Here is a 19584-nt window from a genome sequence, read left to right on the forward strand (position 1 = left end):
TCTTGATCAATTACTTTGAAATATTGTTAAATGAAACAAGCAGTGACAGAACAATACAAGAATATTTTCAGGAGGAATGCAAACATGAGTTCATATGAATACTTAGGTAGAAAAAGCCATTAAACACTTGAAATATGGAAAGAAAGCCGGAGCAGATAATATTAAACTAGAAATGCTCAAAAATGGAGGTATAAATGTTTGTAGGTGTTTGAAGTAGAGATCTCACAGATCAAATCTATAAAAGAAATAGCATAAAGCTGAATGTTAGAATTGCAGAGGAATACTGAGTGCTCTGGTTAAGATTTATGCAAGCATACTTGAGAAGAAGCTGAGAAAAGTGTGGAAGAGAAACTTAGAGAAGAACAAGCTGGATTTAAACCAAAAAAAGTTGTCAAGATCAGATTTTCATTTTAAGAAATCATGGGAATGTGTCAGCATCTAAGTTTTGTAGATCTGGAAAAGGCATATGATAAGGTACCCAGAGAAAAGATTTGCAAAACACTTCAATTATATTGGGTAAATGGAACATTACACAGAGCAGTACATAGTCTATACATAAGTTGTAAATCAGCAGTTAAGAATTAAAGGAAATGCAGGAAGATGGTTTTATGTAAAATCGGGTATAAGAGAAGAATGAACATTATCTCTACTCTTATTCATCATCTATATGGATTGCATTAATCTGATATTAGAGTAGGCGATGTAAAACTTAGCTCTTTGCAAGTCTAACTAAATTGAATAACAGCTGTAACAAATTTGTCATGAAAATCAGCAATAAAAAGACCAAAACTGTGAAAATAGGCAGGAGCATAGAAAACTTGGCTGCATTCTGAATAGAGAACATGTAGAACAAGTAAAATATTTCAGCTATTTAGGTACGGTTTTTAGTAAAGGTGGCAAATTAAAGTTTAAAATAGACAACAGAATGATCAAAGCCGGTATGATGGTGAGCCAGATGAATAAAATTATATGGAATTAGAGAGAAACTACCCAAAACACCAAACTAGCAATATACAAGATGGTGTTTAAACCAATTTTAAGTTATGGATCTGAGATTTGAGTTAGAAATAAATATGGGATGAAAAAACACCAGTTTCCAGGAAGGGAAACCCTGCCATCTCAAAATGAGATCAGCTTATTCACCTTCAGTTGAAAAGTTCTGATAAAGGTTCCTAGATGGGATTCGAACCCAAGTCCTTTCAATCAAATGGCTTCATCTGTACTAATGAGCTCCAAAGGCTCATGGGTTTGATATGTCTACATCTTGAAGTATTTGTATAAAAGCCTTGTAAGTGGCATTTAACTAGATTTTCTTCTTTTCTCACTACGTGGATATGTTGCACTATGATACAGTATTTTCCAGCTGCAAGTTTTGCTCATATTAAAACAGGCTATAATGCACCTGGCATATATGACATGAATCTCAGTATCCCTTAATATGTCATTGCTGATGTCATCATTCATTCCACATGGGCTGAATCATCATGTAACTCATCTGACGAATTTTGTTTTACCATTTTATGCTGTTTTGTTCGCTCATTTGTTCTGTTTCCAAATTCTGTACAATATCTTATTACTGCTTGTATATTCTAACAGATAAGCTTAGCTGTTGATGGTTATTCATGACTTATTTTTCACGGTATTAACAACACCACAAACACTTTTATCAACAAAGATGTTTTATTAACGCTTATATTTCGCTGATTTTCAACTCGGCATCATCAGAGCACAACACACTAGTAAACGCGACAGTAAATGAGTGAAACAATATAATTGCAAAAGACAAAAGATCTAAAGTCCTATTTTGGCGCCCTCTAACGGGGAAAAAAAAAGAAGAAAAAAAAGCAGTTATCCAGGAGTTTTTCTTAGGATAACTGTCTCCCAAATTTTTGGCAAATTAATGCAACCATATTTGTTAAGGTTGGGAGAATTCTTCAAAGCCATTGCTGACTCAAAAAATAATCTTTCAGATCTATAACGACTTCTAAATAGCACATTCATTTTCCTCCATCTAATCCTGTGTGACGGAGTGTCCAAAGCGTGGTCTGCCAGTCCCGACTTGCCATAGTAATAGTAGCGAATGTATCTTTCATGTTCTTCCAGGCGGATGTTCACTGATCTTCCTGTTTGCCCATAATAGGCCAAGTCACAGTCTCACGGAACTTCATACACTCCTGGGTATGCTAAAGGGTGAAGTTTATCCTTACGTGAGCGGATCAGAGTTGCCAGCTTGATATGAGGTTTAAAAGTGGTGCATAGGCCATGTTTCAACAAAACTTTGGCTTTCTTTTCCGATGTATCTCTGATATAGGGAATAGAAATGGTCATGTTGTATTCTTGTGTATTAGGGGAGGGCAGAGTAATGGGCCTATGTAGTATTTTATCTATTTTGTAGGGATTGTAGCCGTTGGCTAAGAACGTATGGCACAGGTATTGGAGTTCAGTGGTCAGAGCTGTATCGTTAGAACAAATGGCTCTGGCTCTGTGTGAAAGTGTTTTTAAAATGCCGTACTGTTGGACTGGATGATGGTGTGATTGTTTATGTAAGTATCTTCCTGTGTGTGTAGGCTTTCTGTAAATAGAAAAAGATAAGGATCCATCTGAAAGGCGGGTGACTAACGTGTCAAGAAATGGTAAACAGTTATTTGATTCTTTTTCTACCGTGAAGTGAATTTTGGGGTGTTGGCTGTTTAGGTAGGTGACAAAAGCATCCAAAGTGTCTTGTCCGTGGGGCCAGATGGCAAACACATCATCTACATAGCGTAACCACACTTGTGGCTTGTGTGTAGCTGTGGTAAGTACTTTGTTTTCGAAGTGTTCCATGTAAAAATTTGCTAACGGGGGAGAGAGGGGGGGAACCCATAGCAGTACCATTAATCTGTTTGTAGAACCCCCCCCCCCCCATATAAAGTAACCTGCATTCATGGTAAATTGAAATAATTCAAAAATATCTGGGGGAAATTTAGAATTTCCCAGATATTTTTGAATTATTTCAATTTACCATGAATATGGGGGGGGGGGGAATTCTACAAACAGATTAATGGTACTGCTATGGGTTCCCTCCCTCCCCCATTAGCAAATTTTTACATGGAACACTTCGAAAACAAAGTACTTACCACAGCTACACACAAGCCACAAGTGTGGTTACATTATGTAGATGATGTGTTTGCCATCTGGCCCCACGGACAAGACACTTTGGATGCTTTTGTCACCTACCTAAACAGCCAACACCCCAAAATTCACTTCACGGTAGAAAAAGAATCAAATAACTGTTTACCATTTCTTGACACGTTAGTCACCCGCCTTTCAGATGAATCCTTATCTTTTTCTATTTACAGAAAGCCTACACACACAGGAAGATACTTACATAAACAATCACACCATCATCCAGTCCAACAGTACGGCATTTTAAAAACACTTTCACACAGAGCCAGAGCCATTTGTTCTAACGATACAGCTCTGACCACTGAACTCCAATACCTGCGCCATACGTTCTTAGCCAACGGCTACAATCCCTACAAAATAGATAAAATACTACATATACCCATTACTCTGCCCTCCCCTAATAGACAAGAATACAGCATGACCATTTCTATTCCCTATATCAGAGGTACATCAGAAAAGATAGCCAAAGTTTTGTTGAAACATGGCCTACGCACCACTTTCAAACCTCATGTCAAGCTGGCAACTCTGATCCGCTCACCTAAGGATAAACTTCACCTTTAGCATACCCAGGAGTGCATGAAGTTCCGTGAGACTGTGACTTGGCCTATTATGGGCAAACAGGAAGATCAGTGAACATCTGCCTGGAAGAACATGAAAGATACATTCGCTACTATTACTATGGCAAGTCGGGACTGGCAGACCACGCTTTGGACACTCCGTCACACAGGATTAGATGGAGGAAAACGAATGTGCTATTTAGAAGTCGTTATAGATCTGAAAGATTATTTTTTGAGTCAGCAATGGCTTTGAAGAATTCTCCCAACCTTAACAAATATGGTTGCATTAATTTGCCAAAAATTTGGGAGACGGTTATCCTAAGAAAAACTCCTGGATAACTGCTTTTTTTTTTTTTTTTTTCTGTTAGAGGGCACCAAAAATAGGACTTTAGATCTTTTGTCTTTTGCAATTATATTGTTTCACTCACTCACTGTCGCGTTTACTATGCTCTGATGATGCTGAGTTGAAAATCAGCGAAATATAAGCGTTAATAAAACATCTTTGTTGATAAAAGTGTTTGTGGTGTTGTTAATACCATGAAAAATAAGTCATGAACTGCTTGTATAGCATTATAACCGACTAGGGTTGTATTTATTTACTTATTATTATTATTATTAAACCCTCCGAGTCGGCAGACTCATCCAACTGACAGCATATTTATCATATAGAATCTTAAAATCCTTAACGCTTCTTGAATTAACAACACATTCTGGTAATGCATTCCATTCACTGACAATTCTCCACATGAAAAATTTGCTCCTCACACCCCTCACCACACTTTTACACAACTTTCAGGAATTACCTGTGGTTCTTCCCCCTCTCACACCATCTACTCGTTTTATAATCTCCTCTGGATTAATCTGATAAAATCCTCTCACTAACTTAAATGTTTCTATCATATCACCTCTCTTCTTCCTATCCACCAAACTCTGTAATCCACATTTCTTCAACCTCTCTCCATAGCCAGAATTCCAAAGTCCCGATATTGTCTCAATCACTCGTCTCTGGACCCTCTCCATCACATCCAGGTGACCAGATCTGATCACAGTAGTTTAAGTGTGGTCTGACCAGTGCCTTATACAGTGGCACAACCACTTCTTATCATAGCAGCACTATGATATGCAGGCTTTGCAACACATTATGTCCTCTACACTTCAGTCTACTGCCAACCATCACTCCCATATCTCTAATTTCATCCACTTCCTGCAGTACAGCACCATCGATATAATACACAGCCTTATATTTTTTGCACTCCAAAATGCATCTTGTGCTTATTGATATTAAAACTACAACCCCCACTCTTTTGTCCAAGTAAAAAGTATTCAAATCTTCCTGAAAGGAAGATTTGAATACTTTTTACTTGGACAAAACATCAGCAATACTACTTACAGTTCTTCCTGACTTTGCATCATCAGCAAATAACTGAAGATCCCTAGTCAGTCCACATGATATATTGTTTACAAACAAGTTAAACAGCAGGGGCCCAAGAACAGAACCATGGGGCACAGCACTGATTACCCTTCTGTTTTGAGACAGTGCTCCATCATACACACCTACTGGTATTGTTCAGAGAGCCAATATCTGATCCATCTAACCAATATACATAGGCTATTCAATAAGTAATAAGACTATATTTATACAGAAAACAGATTACCTTTAATCGTCATCATTTGCATGATCTTTTTCGAAGTAACTACCGTGAGACTTGATGCATTTGTCCCAACGTTGCATCCACTTCTTAAACACATGTAAGAGTCTGTTTTTTGAGAGTTCTTTCAAAACCCCCTCCACAGCTTTTACACATGCTTTGTTGCTTTCGAAATGGCGGCATCTTAGTGGTTTCTTGAGCTGAGGAAACAGCCAGAAATCGCACGGTGCGAGATCAGGACTGTATGTTGGGTGTGGTAGGATATCTGTGTTGTTCTTCTGCAAAACATCCACTACACAACCAGCAATATATGGCCTTGCATTATTGTGGTGCAATAAGAAGCCATTCTTCAGCAATGGATGTTTCCTTTTGACGTGCTTGATGATAATCGCTGCTGTGTTGATCATTGTCTCTGTGATGGACGTTCAAGATCTTTCACATATTGCCTTACTTCCTTAAAAGTTTTATGCCAGCGAAAAACACTTGCCCTCGACATTGCTTCATCGTGAAAAGCTTCGCGTATCATGTTAAAAGTGTCCGATGCCGATTTTTGCAAACGCACACAAAATTTAATTGCATAATGCTGTTCCAAGGATGCTTCCATTTTGAAGACTGGTCACGCCTTGTAGGCACGTCAATGAGCACTTGCATTTAGTCACATGACACTCTGGCACATCAGCCCGTATACGCCATCTATCAACCTCTTTTGTTAATACAGACAGCAACATTTCTTTATTCCACAGAAATTAATATTGTGATGAGTGGTTTCGCCACAGTAAAATTAGTCTTATTACTTATTGAACAGCCCACGTACTATCTATTCCCATCCTCTGCAGCTTGTGCACCAACTTATCATGTCGTAATCTATTAAATGCTTTTTGCAGTATAAGAATATCACTGTATATGATTCTCCGTTATCTAACACACTTTGTGACCTTATCATAAAATGCAAGTAAATTACTAAGACAGGACCTACCCTTTAGTAGGGTATCCATGCTGATAATCATAAAGAATGCTATGTCCATCACCCTAATCCTGTATTCTATTCCTTACCAATCTCTCTCTTCTAACATATCTGTATCCTAAGATATCTGTCTTAGAACCATGCTTGTGGAGTGGTTCTATTTTGCCTTCTTTCCACTCCTTAGGAACCCTACCCACTGCAAGACTTTCATTAAATAACTAAGTCAGGGGCATAGCCAACTGTGGTGCACATTCCTTAAGAATATGTGGTGATATGTCATCCATTTCCACAGCCTTATTCACATCTAACCCAACCAACATCTGATACGTCTTTGTTTTTTTCACTTCCAGTTCTCCTAATACTCGCCTCTCTTCTATATGTTCCACCGCATCATTTACGCCAGTATGATATACCCTCCTGATAAACTGCTCGTTCAGTAATTCCACCATATCCTTTGTAGCTGTTAGTCTGGTGCCATGACTATCCACCAATGTTAATCTGCCGTAATTATTCTTCCTCTTGCTTGCCATGTAGCAGAAAAATTTCCTTGACTTAACCTTGGCCTGACCAGACAATCTCCTCTCATACTACACCTTTTCTTTCTTTATCATGCTCATCAACTTTCTAGCTTCCACTTTATACTCTTCATGGGTCCAATCACCACCAAATGCCTTGCATTTGGTGGTGATTGGACCCATGAAGAGTATAAAGTTTTTCTTTTTCAGCACAGCTTGCTTAAATTCACTATTTATCCATTTCACTCTTACTCTATTTACTTGCTTAACCCTTGGTATGCGTTATATATTGCTTTTGTCAGATATTGTCTTGTGAGTTTCCATGCATTGTCAACATCTTTTTCACTCAGCTCATCTACCCGACATACTGATGTTAGCTGACTCCAGAGTTTCCTATAATCACCTGCTTTATACTTTTAACATGTATCCATTTTTGGTAGTAACATTTTCTTGTTTCATCATTTCCCAAACAAATACCTCATAATCACTCTCACCAACTGGCGGCAGTGTCAACACCTGATTAACAACTACATGTTGTGAAGTTATCACCAAATCCAATGGTTATCACCATTAAAGCCTCTAGTTACTTCAATCATGTGCTGCTTGAGATGCTTATCTCTCAGAAATTCCACAATCTTGCTCTCCTTGTTCCCATACACTATCTCCTCCTTCCAGTCTATATTCCTGTAATTAAACTCTTCCATCAGGATCACTTCTTTTTACATGCCCAACTAATTTGCCTAAACATTTCACAATCAGTTTTCTCCGCATTCCTTGGCCTATAACAGCATCCTATCAGATATACTAACTTTTTTATTTCAACTTCATATCACACACATTCAAAATGTGTGTGATATGAAGTGCATGCACTATCGATTTCCACATTTTGTGGACACAATTCCTCTGCAATCATTAACAGCACCCCCTCCTCCTCCTCTTTTCACATTTCTATCTTTCCGGAAAATTATATATCCTTCTAGTTTAATTTTTGATACTAGCGGACTCTGGCGCCTACGGCACCCAACCTCCTGTGTTCCAGACTGGTAGGCCGGTTCTCCTTGAATTCTGATGACTCGAATTTCGAAGACTCGACACTCAGGGGCTACCCTGAGTGTTGAGTCTTCAGGGGGGGAGGGAGTCTGGCTGGTTCTCCTTGAATTCTGATGACTTAAAAGGGGTGGGTCCTTCCCCCTGGCACCCAACTAGTATAACTAGTAATGTAACAAATGATCAGGCAGACTGATCATTTGTTACATTAACTTCTTAACTCTGTGCTTTCTCAGAAAACAATAGCCTTTCTAAATGCCCAACACCAAACCCGTTCAAATGTAATCCATTGGCTTTATACCATTCCAACTTCCCTTCAAATTCACTCCACAGATTTACACATTGATGAACCCCCTTTGCCTCACACAACTCAGCCCTCTTACTATTCATTATCTCTGCTCTCCCTCTCAATGCACTGTCATATCTGGACAACACACCTATGGCTTTCTCAACAACACTATTCTTCTTTACCTGCTGCAAAAACTTCAAGTCTCTATCAATATTCTTTTTCTCCCCAACTAAGTCATTTGCCCATAACTACCACTAATTTTGATGCTCGGTATTTCCTTTTCTGCAGTGCCTAGGTTATTTGCTTCATTGTTCCACCAGGAAAGCATGTTTGGTGCATTTTATTAGTAATCACACCTCTAATGATAGTCTCTATACACTGATATATGACTATCCTTTGACTCTTTCTTTATAATATTAACTTCCTTCTCCTTATCATCAGACAATCTCTCCTTTAGATGCTTAATATCATCTTCCAGATGTTTAATTTTCACTAATTCCTGCCAAAGCTCTTCTACTACGGTCCTGGCATTTGTTCCCATTTCTAAACATTCTAATCTATCCAGACGCTTTGCATATAGGTTAATGCTCTCCTTCTTCTTGTTTACCCAAACAGTCCATAAATCTTTAATTTTTTTGGTATGTATTTTTGCAAAGCATCCAGTGTGAAAAATCCAAAGTAGAGCCTGAAACCTTCCTTGCTGCTGACATTTCTTTATGGATGCCATCTTTAGAAGCTGAAGCAGTACAACAAACAAGTAGCAAAACACAATATAAACAACAAAAAATATCAAAAACAATACCACTGAAGGACACTTGTATCCAAACTGAAAAAATGCAACACAACTTGCAACAAAAAAAGCTACACTATACACTAATTAAAAGAAACTTTTATTTTGTTTATTTGTTGTCACTTTTCATGCTTGTAAAGCATCCATTCATTTGACGTGATTTGTACTTTCACTGGCAGTTAACTGACATTTGCAGTGGCTTCCAGTAAAATATTTACTTTTCCAAAACTGAATATACGCCTTTCTTATGTTTTTATAAATAACTGTTACCTACCAATATCATCATGATTACTTGTGACATTTACAATATCTATTTTTTTTTTATATGTAGCTTTAAAAATCCTATTGGATAATTCATTTATACTAGTTCTGCCAGTAATGATAATTTCTCTCTTTCACAGTGGAGTTAGAGAGAAGACAAATATTTGTAAAGGCCTGAAGGTGGGAACAAATGTAAGTGTTCATAAATGTATAGCGTGATAATGTTAAAATGTTAGCATTTAATTTATATTTTCAGTGAATATCCTTAGTTAGAATTATATATTAAGTTTTTTTGGTGTCTACAATAAACTTTCCAATTTCCCATTTCAGGAAATATTATCTTCATAGGTGTTATTTCTGGGAAAATTCCCATGTTACTCCTCTAAAAAATAAGTTATTATTTTAATAGCTAATATGACCTACTTTCGTTTAGGGGTGCCTCTTTTTTAACAATGTCATTGGCTCTTTACTCAAATCTTAGGGCATTATTGAAATGTTATAAAACTAATATATGAAGAATAATATAGGAGGAAAATTTGGGCATACATTTTTTTTGGATGTTGTTTTCTGTCTCCTTGTCCTGGTGATATGCATTCATATGCTGTTAAGCTGTTAAAAGAAAGGGAGTTTTGGGAAAGTGGGGGTAAAATAATGTGGGGGGAATTAATTGAAAAAATTGAAATTGAAATTGAAATTATTTTTTGGGGAAGAGAAGAGATTGATGGGAAAAAGCCAGGGGTGGGAGTAATGCGGTGTGATCTGTTTTGACATTGTGTCATCTTCGGAACTCGTGGGGGAACCCAAAAAAATAATTTCTATCTTCAGATTCTCTCCCCCCCCCCCATCATATGCTCTCTACTCATCCTTAATAATAATATTATTATACATATAAAAAAAAACAGGTTTTTTTTTCAAATAATTCCCCCACATTACTTTACCCCCACTTTCCCAAAACTCTCTTCCTTTTAACAGCAGATGAATGCATATCAGCAGGACAAGGAGACAGAAAACAACATCCAAAAAAAGTATGTCCAAATTTTCCTCCTATATTATTCTTCATATATTAGTTTTATAACACTTCAATAATGCCTTAAGATTTGAGTAAAGAGCCAATGACATTGTAAAAAAGAGGGCACTCCTAAACGAAAGTAGGCTATATTAGCGATTAAAATAATAGTTTATTACTGAGATAAAGAGCCAATAGGCTTCACTTCAGTGAGGTAAATTTATTCAAATTAAGTGGATATTGAATCCAATATTATTTCTTAGCCGAATAAGAAACTCAAAATAAGAATTTGAATAAATTTACCTCTCCGAAGTGAAGCCTATTGGCTCTTTTTTGAGGTCTCACTGATGAGATCTCAAAAAAGGTTGAAACCGCCCATAATGTATAACAACATATATTTCCTAGGAGTTGTGTTTTACATTATTGGAAAATACTAAGGACAGTGATCGGAGCTTACTCCACCTTTACTACGAGTTGCCCCAGCATGTACCAGGTGTTGGCTTACGCTTGGACTCGCCAAACTTTTGTAGTTTTCTATATTCGGCATGAAACTCTTAGATTTTCTATCTTTGAGTTTCTTATTCAGCTAAGAAATAATGTTGGATTCAATATCCACTTAATTTGAATAATAGTTTATTATCTTCATGTTTAATTCTGCTTCATTTAAAATACACTTTTTCCTTTTCCTGATCACTGTCAAATGAATAATCTTACTCTTTATCTAGAGTAATAAAAGTATCCCTGATGATTAAATCAGGGATACTTTTCATCATCAAATTCCTGATGTGTGGCCTCAGGGATGTGTATATAATAATTATGATAGTACTACATGAAAAAGCTACATCATTACTAACTTCCGGTCAATAATTTTCCTCCAGATTAATCGATCCGTGAAAACTCCAATTTTATCAGATTTTATATTTCTATATTTTAGGACACTTTTTGGAGCCTCTGTGGCTCAATCAGTATAGACGAAGCCATTCATTCAGAAAGACCTGGGTTCGATTCCCATTAGTGATGTGAGGAACCTTTATCTGGTCTCTTTCAACAAGGTGAGTTAACTGGTCTCATATAGAGGTAGGGGGTTTTTTCAGCCGTGAACTCTGTTTTTTGTTCCCCAGAACAGGCAAACTGGCCTACAAGAACACACATGGATTAATATAATGAATGCATCCCAGCCATATGCCGGTTCCAAGCCTGGATAAAATTTTTTTTTTTTGGGGGGGGGGGGGAAGCAATGGTGGATTCAATATCCACCTTGTAAAAAAAAAAAAAAAATCTCATCAAGAACGCTTTGAGGGCAATGCCTATAAAGTCACTTAAGGTTAGAAACAACTGAAGGGAAAACAATCAATCCAGAGCACTTTTTTTGCTGTACCAATTCATCTACATCTTGTTCTCTCTCTGGTTCTTTTTTCCTGCAAAGAACACATGGCAATCGCAAGTTCTTTCCTAATATCCTCATTTTTAAAGTCATACTGCTATTGATGCCATATGTTGAATCCACTGATCTTTCTCAGAACTCATATCACAGGTCTCCAGTCTTAGATCAAGTATTTTATTTCTAACCCAGCTCTCATATCCATAAGTTCAAACCAGTTTTAACACTATCTTGATTTTCATACCAAATTTCTTACAACAGTTATTCAGTTTAGCCAGGAAATCTTGCAGGCTTGTATTGAATATATTCAGAATATAACATCATCTTCATAAAGTAAAGAGTTAAGATTAACATCACAGATTTTGATATCAGATTTAATACCACTTTCCTTCATAATGTGATCCATATCGATGATGAATAATGTGTGCCCTTGTCACACACCTAATTTAACATCAAACCATCTTCCTGTACCCCTTTCAATTATTAACTGCTGACTTACAGCTTAAATAAAGACTGCAAATTGCTCGATGTAATGTACTATTTGCACCATATAACTATAGCATTTTGAAGAGCTTTCCTCTTGACACCTTGTCATATGCTTTTTCCAGATCAACAAAATTTAGATGCAAATCCTTGTTATATTCTCAATATTTTTCAACTATTTGTCTTAAAGTGAATATCTGATACTGACAACTTCTATTTGGCCTGAATCCAGTCCAAATAGAGGTTGTCAGTCTTGTTCTTTATCATGCTTCTCTTCCACAATTGTTCTTGCACAATTTCTCTTTTTTTGGATGGGTACTATGGAGACCTTTGCCAGACCTTCTGAATTATACAAGGCAGCCACTGTAATTCTCTATATTTGAGTTTCTGGTTGAATTTAATCTTCTCTAGCTGCCTTTTCACATTTCAGGTTTTTGATGACTTTTTCTACTTCAAGTATGGATATATATTCCTGACTACATTTCTGTTGAGAGTTTTGTACCACTGTGCTGACACTGCTTGTTTCATTTAGCAATCTTTCAAAGTAATTATTCCAAACATTTAGAATATCTTTATCTGTAGTTTTCATGTCACCTGTTATCTCTGGTTCCTTTTACAGTTTTTTCTTCATTTCTAGGCTTTTTTAATTGCTTGCAGAATATTTTGCCACCTTCCTGATATTTATTTTCTATGTTCTTACCACAGTCTTCTCGTGGCTTTTGTTTACCTAGTTTTACACAGGTTGCTTCGCTTTCTTACATTTTTCTCTTCATTCTCTAAGAGCACAAGCTGACTTACTTGCTAGGAACTTTCCATGTGTTTTCTTCTTTTCCTTGACTGCCTCTTTAACTTATTGAATCTACCATGGAGTTCAAATTTTTCTGTCCTTACAGACAACCTCACTACATGCTGAATCAATCAATGTTTTCTTCAGGTTTTGCATGGAATCTCCAAGGTTGGGTTCTTGCTTTCAGACTCTTTCATTTTGTCTTGAATGATGTTTGTGCATTTTCGTCTACAATTCACCTCTGGAAACTGGTCAACTTTGATTTAATTTAAACCTTTCTTACACAATCTTTTTTTTCAATATGAAATTTAATTTTAATCTGCTCAAAACTAGATAGTGATCACTTCCTATTTCAAATCCTCTGTAAACGCTTGTGTCCTTAACCAGTGAGAAATCATTCAATGTGACTTTTCTTATTTCTTGCATCATCTTACCATGTGAATTTGTGTACATTTTTATATTGGAACATGGTGTTAGTAATAACTAATCCATGTCCTGAACAGAAATACAACAAGCATTTACAATTATCATTAGCTTTGTGTTTTATTCCAAATTTTCCCAAAACATTTCTATATGTCTGGTAATCATTTCCTACTGTGCTGTTTAGATCTCAAACAAGGATCACTTTTCCTTTTTCATTGTGCCAGCAGCCTTCTTGAATGCCTCCAAAAAATTCCTCCATTTCTTCCTTGGTAGAAACTTCTGTGAGACCATAACCACAAATAAGTCTGATTGTCCAATTCCCCATTTTGGTATTTGCTCACATCACTCTACTTGATATTGCCTGCCAGTATTGAATACTATAGCTACTCTCTTTTCCCTGATTGATATTGCCTGAATATAGCATTTTGTATTTGACTAAACAAACACACTTAATAACCACAGTAATAAGTATTAATAAGTAAATATTTCATCCTCTGCATCTAAGGACATCGTCAGTACAGTTAATTCAAACAATACTAAAGGGTGTCCCAAAATTCACGCAATTTACAGGAGCATGGAACCTTATACATGCCAGGTAGCATCGGAGGTGAGAGTTTATCTTTAGGAGAAGGTAACAAGTTATAGATCTGGTTGATTTGTTTGTAGGAAGTAGCAAGTGTGATTTCTTCATAATTTTTGAAAAACGTTCGGAGATGCCTTTGACATAAGGTATGGGAATCCTATGGGTGTGTTCTTGTCTAGGTTGATGTGTGGGGAAGTGACTGATGATTTTTTGAGTTGTTTTTAAGATTGTATCCATTTAGTATGGCTCTATTTTTGATTATTTCTAATTCTTGGTTTAGAGATTCTTCAGGGGAGCAGAATCTGTGTGCTCTTGTTACTAATGATTTAATGATGCCAAATTTTTGAGATGGATGATTAGCAGAAGAATTGTGAATGTAGTAACCTGAAAATGTAGGCTTGCAATAGAAGGAAGTGGAGATGGAACCATCTTCTTTTCTGTGTAAATCCAGAAAGGAGATACCCTGTGAAGATTCTTTTTCTAGCATAAATTCGATGCAAGGATGAAGAAGGTTAATTTTATCTAGAAACAGGTGTAGTTCTTGTTCAGAATGACCCTAGACATCATTGACATAACGTAGCCAAATTTTTGGTGAAAATTTTTTCTACAAGGTATTCTAGAAATAGGTTTAGTGATAAGTGAGACTCCATTGCTGTTCCTTCCTCTTGCTTGTAAATTTTTTCTTTCCAAGGAAGTAACTGGACGTAATAACAAATTTGAATAATTCAACAATATTAGATGGAAATTTTTGAGTTAACAAGTCTACCGTTTCCTTATGGAAAATATTAGTGAAGAGGGAGACAATGTCGAAGCTAATTAGCATGTCAGTTTTCAGCAGTTGAATGTATTTTATTTTTGCATGAAACTCTGTGGAATTTCTGAAATAAAATAAAAACATTCAAAGATAAAATAATTCCAGTTTCTTTTGAAGTAGATAGATATGATGATTGATAAGTTTCAATAAAACTTTATACATAGATGGATGCTGAGAAAATTTTGTTTTAAAGACTAGTAAGTGCATCCAGATTCAGCTCTGGATATTGTAAACTGCATGTTCATTTCACTAACAAACTGTTTAGCTTTCCAGAAGACAGCATCACCACAATTCAAAATAATTCCAGTTTCTTTTGAAGTAGATAGATCTGATCATTGATAAGTTTCAATGAAACTTTATACATAGATGGATGCTGAGAAAATTTTGTTTTAAAGGCTAATAAGCAGATCCATTGAGCTTCAGCTCTGGATATTGTAAACTGTATGTTAGTGAAATGAACATGTGGTGGTCCTGGATGGCCCAACCAGGATCAATCAGATAGTGGGCTTGCCTGCAAGGGTCAACAGTGTTGCAGTAAGTCTCTCACCCCATGGTCCGGGGTTAGGATCCTAGACCTGCTGCAGTGCTGGTATACATCCAGGGTAGCCCTGGCGTTCCACTCCTCAGCGTAGTCTTTGCTTGCCGGGTAGTGGGTATCCATGTGCGGCTTTGTGGCAAATTAAAAATTCCTTAGATAAGAATTCTTCATCCTCAAATGTTTCAGGGATCCTAACAAAGTCCCAACCACGTACTGATAATATAGACACAGCATATGGAAACAGAAGTAAGAAACAAAAGATATCGGATACTAACATAAATGTACCAGCCTTTTTAATCATTCATGCAACAGGTGAAAAACCAATTGGGAAAATGTCACCCTTCTTTATCCAGAAAAGTTTAGAAGGACTGGCAGGACCTCCCAAAACTGTCAAGAAATTGCATTCTGGTGATATCCTCGTGGAAACAATGTGCAAACAACATTCCGAGAAACTACTGAGAGCAATGACAATGGGTGGAATACAAATTGCAGTAACACCTCACAGAACACTCAATCCAGTTGAGGAGTGATATCAGAATGGGATCTCCTTGATGTTCCTGATGAGGAGATATGTTCAGAGCTTTAAAGATCAAGGAGTGATGGGTATGAGGCACATCCTGATACGCAGGAATGGTCGCCTGGTCTCAACCAAGAACATCATCCTTACTTTTGATGCACTTAGGCCTCCGACATCTGTAAAAGCAGGGTATCTCAGCTGTCCTGTTAGAATGTACATCCCTAACCCGCCGAGATGCTTTAAATGTCAAAGATATGGACCCCAAACTGCCTGTTGTGGTTCTATTACCTGTGCATGATGTGGTAGTAAGGAACATGAAAGTAAATCTTGCTGTGAAAAAAAAAAGCTAAATGTGTCAATGCACGAGAGTATGCTAGATCATCCAACATACTCTTGTGCATGTCATGGAAAGATGAAAAAGAGATACAAAAAATTAAAACAGAACAAAACATAACATATCAGGAAGCAAAAAGAAAGCTAACCACCATTACACCTGTTCTACGATCCTCTTATGCTGAAAAGTAACAATTAAAAAAGTGCCAACGGCAACTCAAACATGTATGTCTATTCCACCATTTGATAATTTCACCATTCCTGAACTTTACAATCCCGAGTGCTTCTCTGTTGAGCGTATCAATCACAAGACCTATGGCGTTACTCCAGAGACAACTTCGAAAATGGTCCCATTCAATGAAAACTCATCTGTCAAAAAATTATGGTGGAGACTTTGCTCAAAGATAAACCACCAGACACTCGCACAGAAAAAATGGATACCTTGATACCCACTGAAAGAAAACTCAGCATACCAACTGACCTTAACACATTTGATGTTTTGAACACTCTACCAGAGGAAGAGATGGACACTGGCCGTCCATACTTCCCTAAAAGTGGATAAATATAAATCTGACAAAGGTAAACCCTCAACCTCTCGAAAACCAGAGCAGCACATGCTGATTTCTTGCCCATCTATACTGATGGTTCAAGAACTAACACCTCTGTTGGCTGTGCTGCTGTGTTTCCTGACATTATTATCTCAAATCAGACTGTAACTCTGCAGTACTTATACAGCAGAGTTACATGACATTCAGCTTGCACTTGTGTATATAAAAGAAAACAGCTACCAAAAATGTATAATTTATACAGACTCATTGAGCTCTTTACAGGCTATCTCCTCTCCTATGTACAATCCTCATTCAGTACTTTATGAAGTGCTACACCTGCTTCACAAAACAAAAATCCTTAATTTCGATGTTCAGTTCTGCTGGATTCCCAGCCACATCGGAATCAAATGAAATGAGGCTGCAGATGCAGCTGCTAAATCAGCCCATTACCATCTCCACATACTATTTGACAGTTCCATATACAGACTACAGACACCTTATAAGATCAAAGGGAGTTTCATCTTATAAGTTGTATGGGAGTATGGGAGTTAACATGGCAAGAAACATCAACAAACAAATTATATAACATTAAACCTGAAATTAAACACTGGCATTCTAGTCAACATGCAAAGAGAAGGAAGGAAGTTGTCCTTGCTAGGCTCTGCATAGGTCACAGTCACTTTACGCATTCTCATTTACTGAGAGCTCATGACCCTCCCATATGTGAAAAATGCAACACACATCTCACTATTCATCATATTCTGGTAGATTGTCAAAATTTACACGAGAGAGGAATGAAATTTTCACCTATTTAACCAAGCCATATACTCTCAGGGAAATGCTAGCAGACTCAGGCAAATTGCATGATGTTTTTAATTTTTTAGAAAGAATTAATTTGTACAAACACATTTGACCATAAATTTGTTTATATGTAAATACTTTTTTTTTTGCTTAACTTAACTTTTATACATATATATTATTCATTAGGTTAAATCTGACCAATTAAGTATTACCATGGGCCTTGATCTTGTATATTTGTATCACCCTGCTGTAATTTGGTTAATATGTAAATACCATAATGCTAAGCTTAAATTTTATGCATCAATGCTGTATAATAATTCCTTTCTGACTCTTTAAGTATTAGTATAATAATGTTTGTTGTAATCTTACTAGATGTAGACACTGCTTTTCTTGACTTGTTTTGTATAGTCATCTATTTATGTACTGCTGAAACCTCTGCAGTAATTTTGTTTATATGTAGATACTGCATCACTTAACATACATTTTGTGTATGCATCTTATTTACTACTTTATTTTTCGAATAATCATGTTGTGCTGTAGGACATCTTACCTATTTGTGTACTTTTTAGTAATTCTGTTTATATTTATTCTAAATTCTGTTTCTACTGCATTGCTAAATTTAATTTTCATCCATGCATATTGTATAGTAATCCCTTTTTGCCTATTTTTGTACTGCTATGAAGGCATCTATTATAATTTTACATATATGTAGATACTGTATTCCTTGGCTTAGTGTTTCATATATTAGGTATCAACTTATATTGTTAACTATTTTTTGCACTACTGTAATAACCTCTGATCTTGTGTGTTGCTGTGCCATGCCCTCTGCAGCTGTTCTGTTTACCTAGAGATGCTGCTTTGTGAAACTAGATTCTTTTACAGAACATATTGTTTACAATTTTCTGTAAATGCTAATGTTGTAACCTTTAGTATGGCACAGTATGACCTTTCTCAACAATATGGCATAATTAAAACTCTGACCAATAGAGCCTGTGATCTTTGTTTCAGTAGAACCTCTCTTTCAACCGAACTCGACCACATACACAACACCTTCCTTTCCAATGGCTACAGTGATTATAGAATTTTTAAAAAAATAATCAGTTCCTCCCCATTCCTTAGTCATTGCTTCAGAAGGATTTCAGAAATTCCATCACTGTTCCCTACATCTGTGGCACACAAGAAAAAATAGCCAGGTTTTTAAAATGGTACAAGGTCTATACAGCTTTAAGCCCACCGGAAACTTGCTACCCATATCCATTCTACCAAAGATCAGCTCTCTCCTCTCTCGGTGCATGGAGTATCCTGTTCCTTTAAGCTGTCTTACTTCAGACAGACAGACAGATCAGCAACCATCTGTTAAGAACAACACAAATCATACATCTGCAATCACAACTGTGGTCAATCTGGCCTTGCAGACCGTGTATTGGATACAACCAACAGGATCTCCTGGAAGAAAACCACCATAGTAAATTCAAAAAGGAAAGACTGTTTTTAGAATCTGCAGTAGTACTCGGAAATCAACCAAATTTAAATAAATATGGATGCGTAAAACTTCCTAAAATTTGGGAAACATAATTGTCAGAAGACACACCTTCTAGATAACACTTTAGAGTCACCCACATGTTTCATTTGGTATTGTGTTGTCTTTGTGTATGCGTAGAAGAGTTATTTGTAATCCCGAAAGATGACTCAGTGACTGAGTCAAATATTGAGGGATTAAAATTAGTTTTTAATCCTTTCCTAGTACTATACATATTCCATTAAACCTACAACATGATGTCTTCCCAGCACTTAAGCCTTAACACAGAGAATCTCAGTAGTCACTTAAATAATGGGAAAAGAAAGGTTAGCAAAACAAATTTTTGTGTGTGTGTGTGTGTGTGTGTGTGTGTGTGTGTGTGTGTGTGTGTGTGTGTGTGTGTTAGTTATTCTAGTTCTAGTTTGGAAAATTAGGACTAAATGAAGAAGATGCATCATTACTATCTTAATTTCCTATACCTCCTCCTCCCCTCCCTCCCCCCATTTCTGATGGAGCATGTCTGGAATTTGTTGATAATAAAACCTTAATTCCTTACCTTCAACAGTGCCATCTTCACAGTCAATTCATGAACTCTCTCTCTCTTCTATGATGGA

At 36.6% G+C, this 19584-nt stretch overlaps 1 protein-coding gene across 2 annotated transcripts in view; it reads left to right on the forward strand.

Moving 5' to 3' along the window:
• The window catches only part of mys (position-specific antigen beta subunit myospheroid), a 390003-nt gene that overhangs the window by 222940 nt on the left and 147479 nt on the right, over positions 1–19584 (forward strand). For both annotated transcript variants that reach the window (XM_090394055.1, XM_090394056.1), the window contains exon 11: positions 9378–9429. In XM_090394055.1, the coding sequence (XP_090250181.1) occupies positions 9378–9429 (52 nt within the window). The remainder of the gene's footprint in view (positions 1–9377; positions 9430–19584) is intronic.

Source organism: Typopeltis vanoorti, chromosome 6 (genome assembly GCF_054136105.1).
Source record: "Typopeltis vanoorti isolate ZY-2024b chromosome 6, IOZ_Tvanoo_1.0, whole genome shotgun sequence".
NCBI lineage: Eukaryota > Metazoa > Arthropoda > Arachnida > Uropygi > Thelyphonidae > Typopeltis > Typopeltis vanoorti.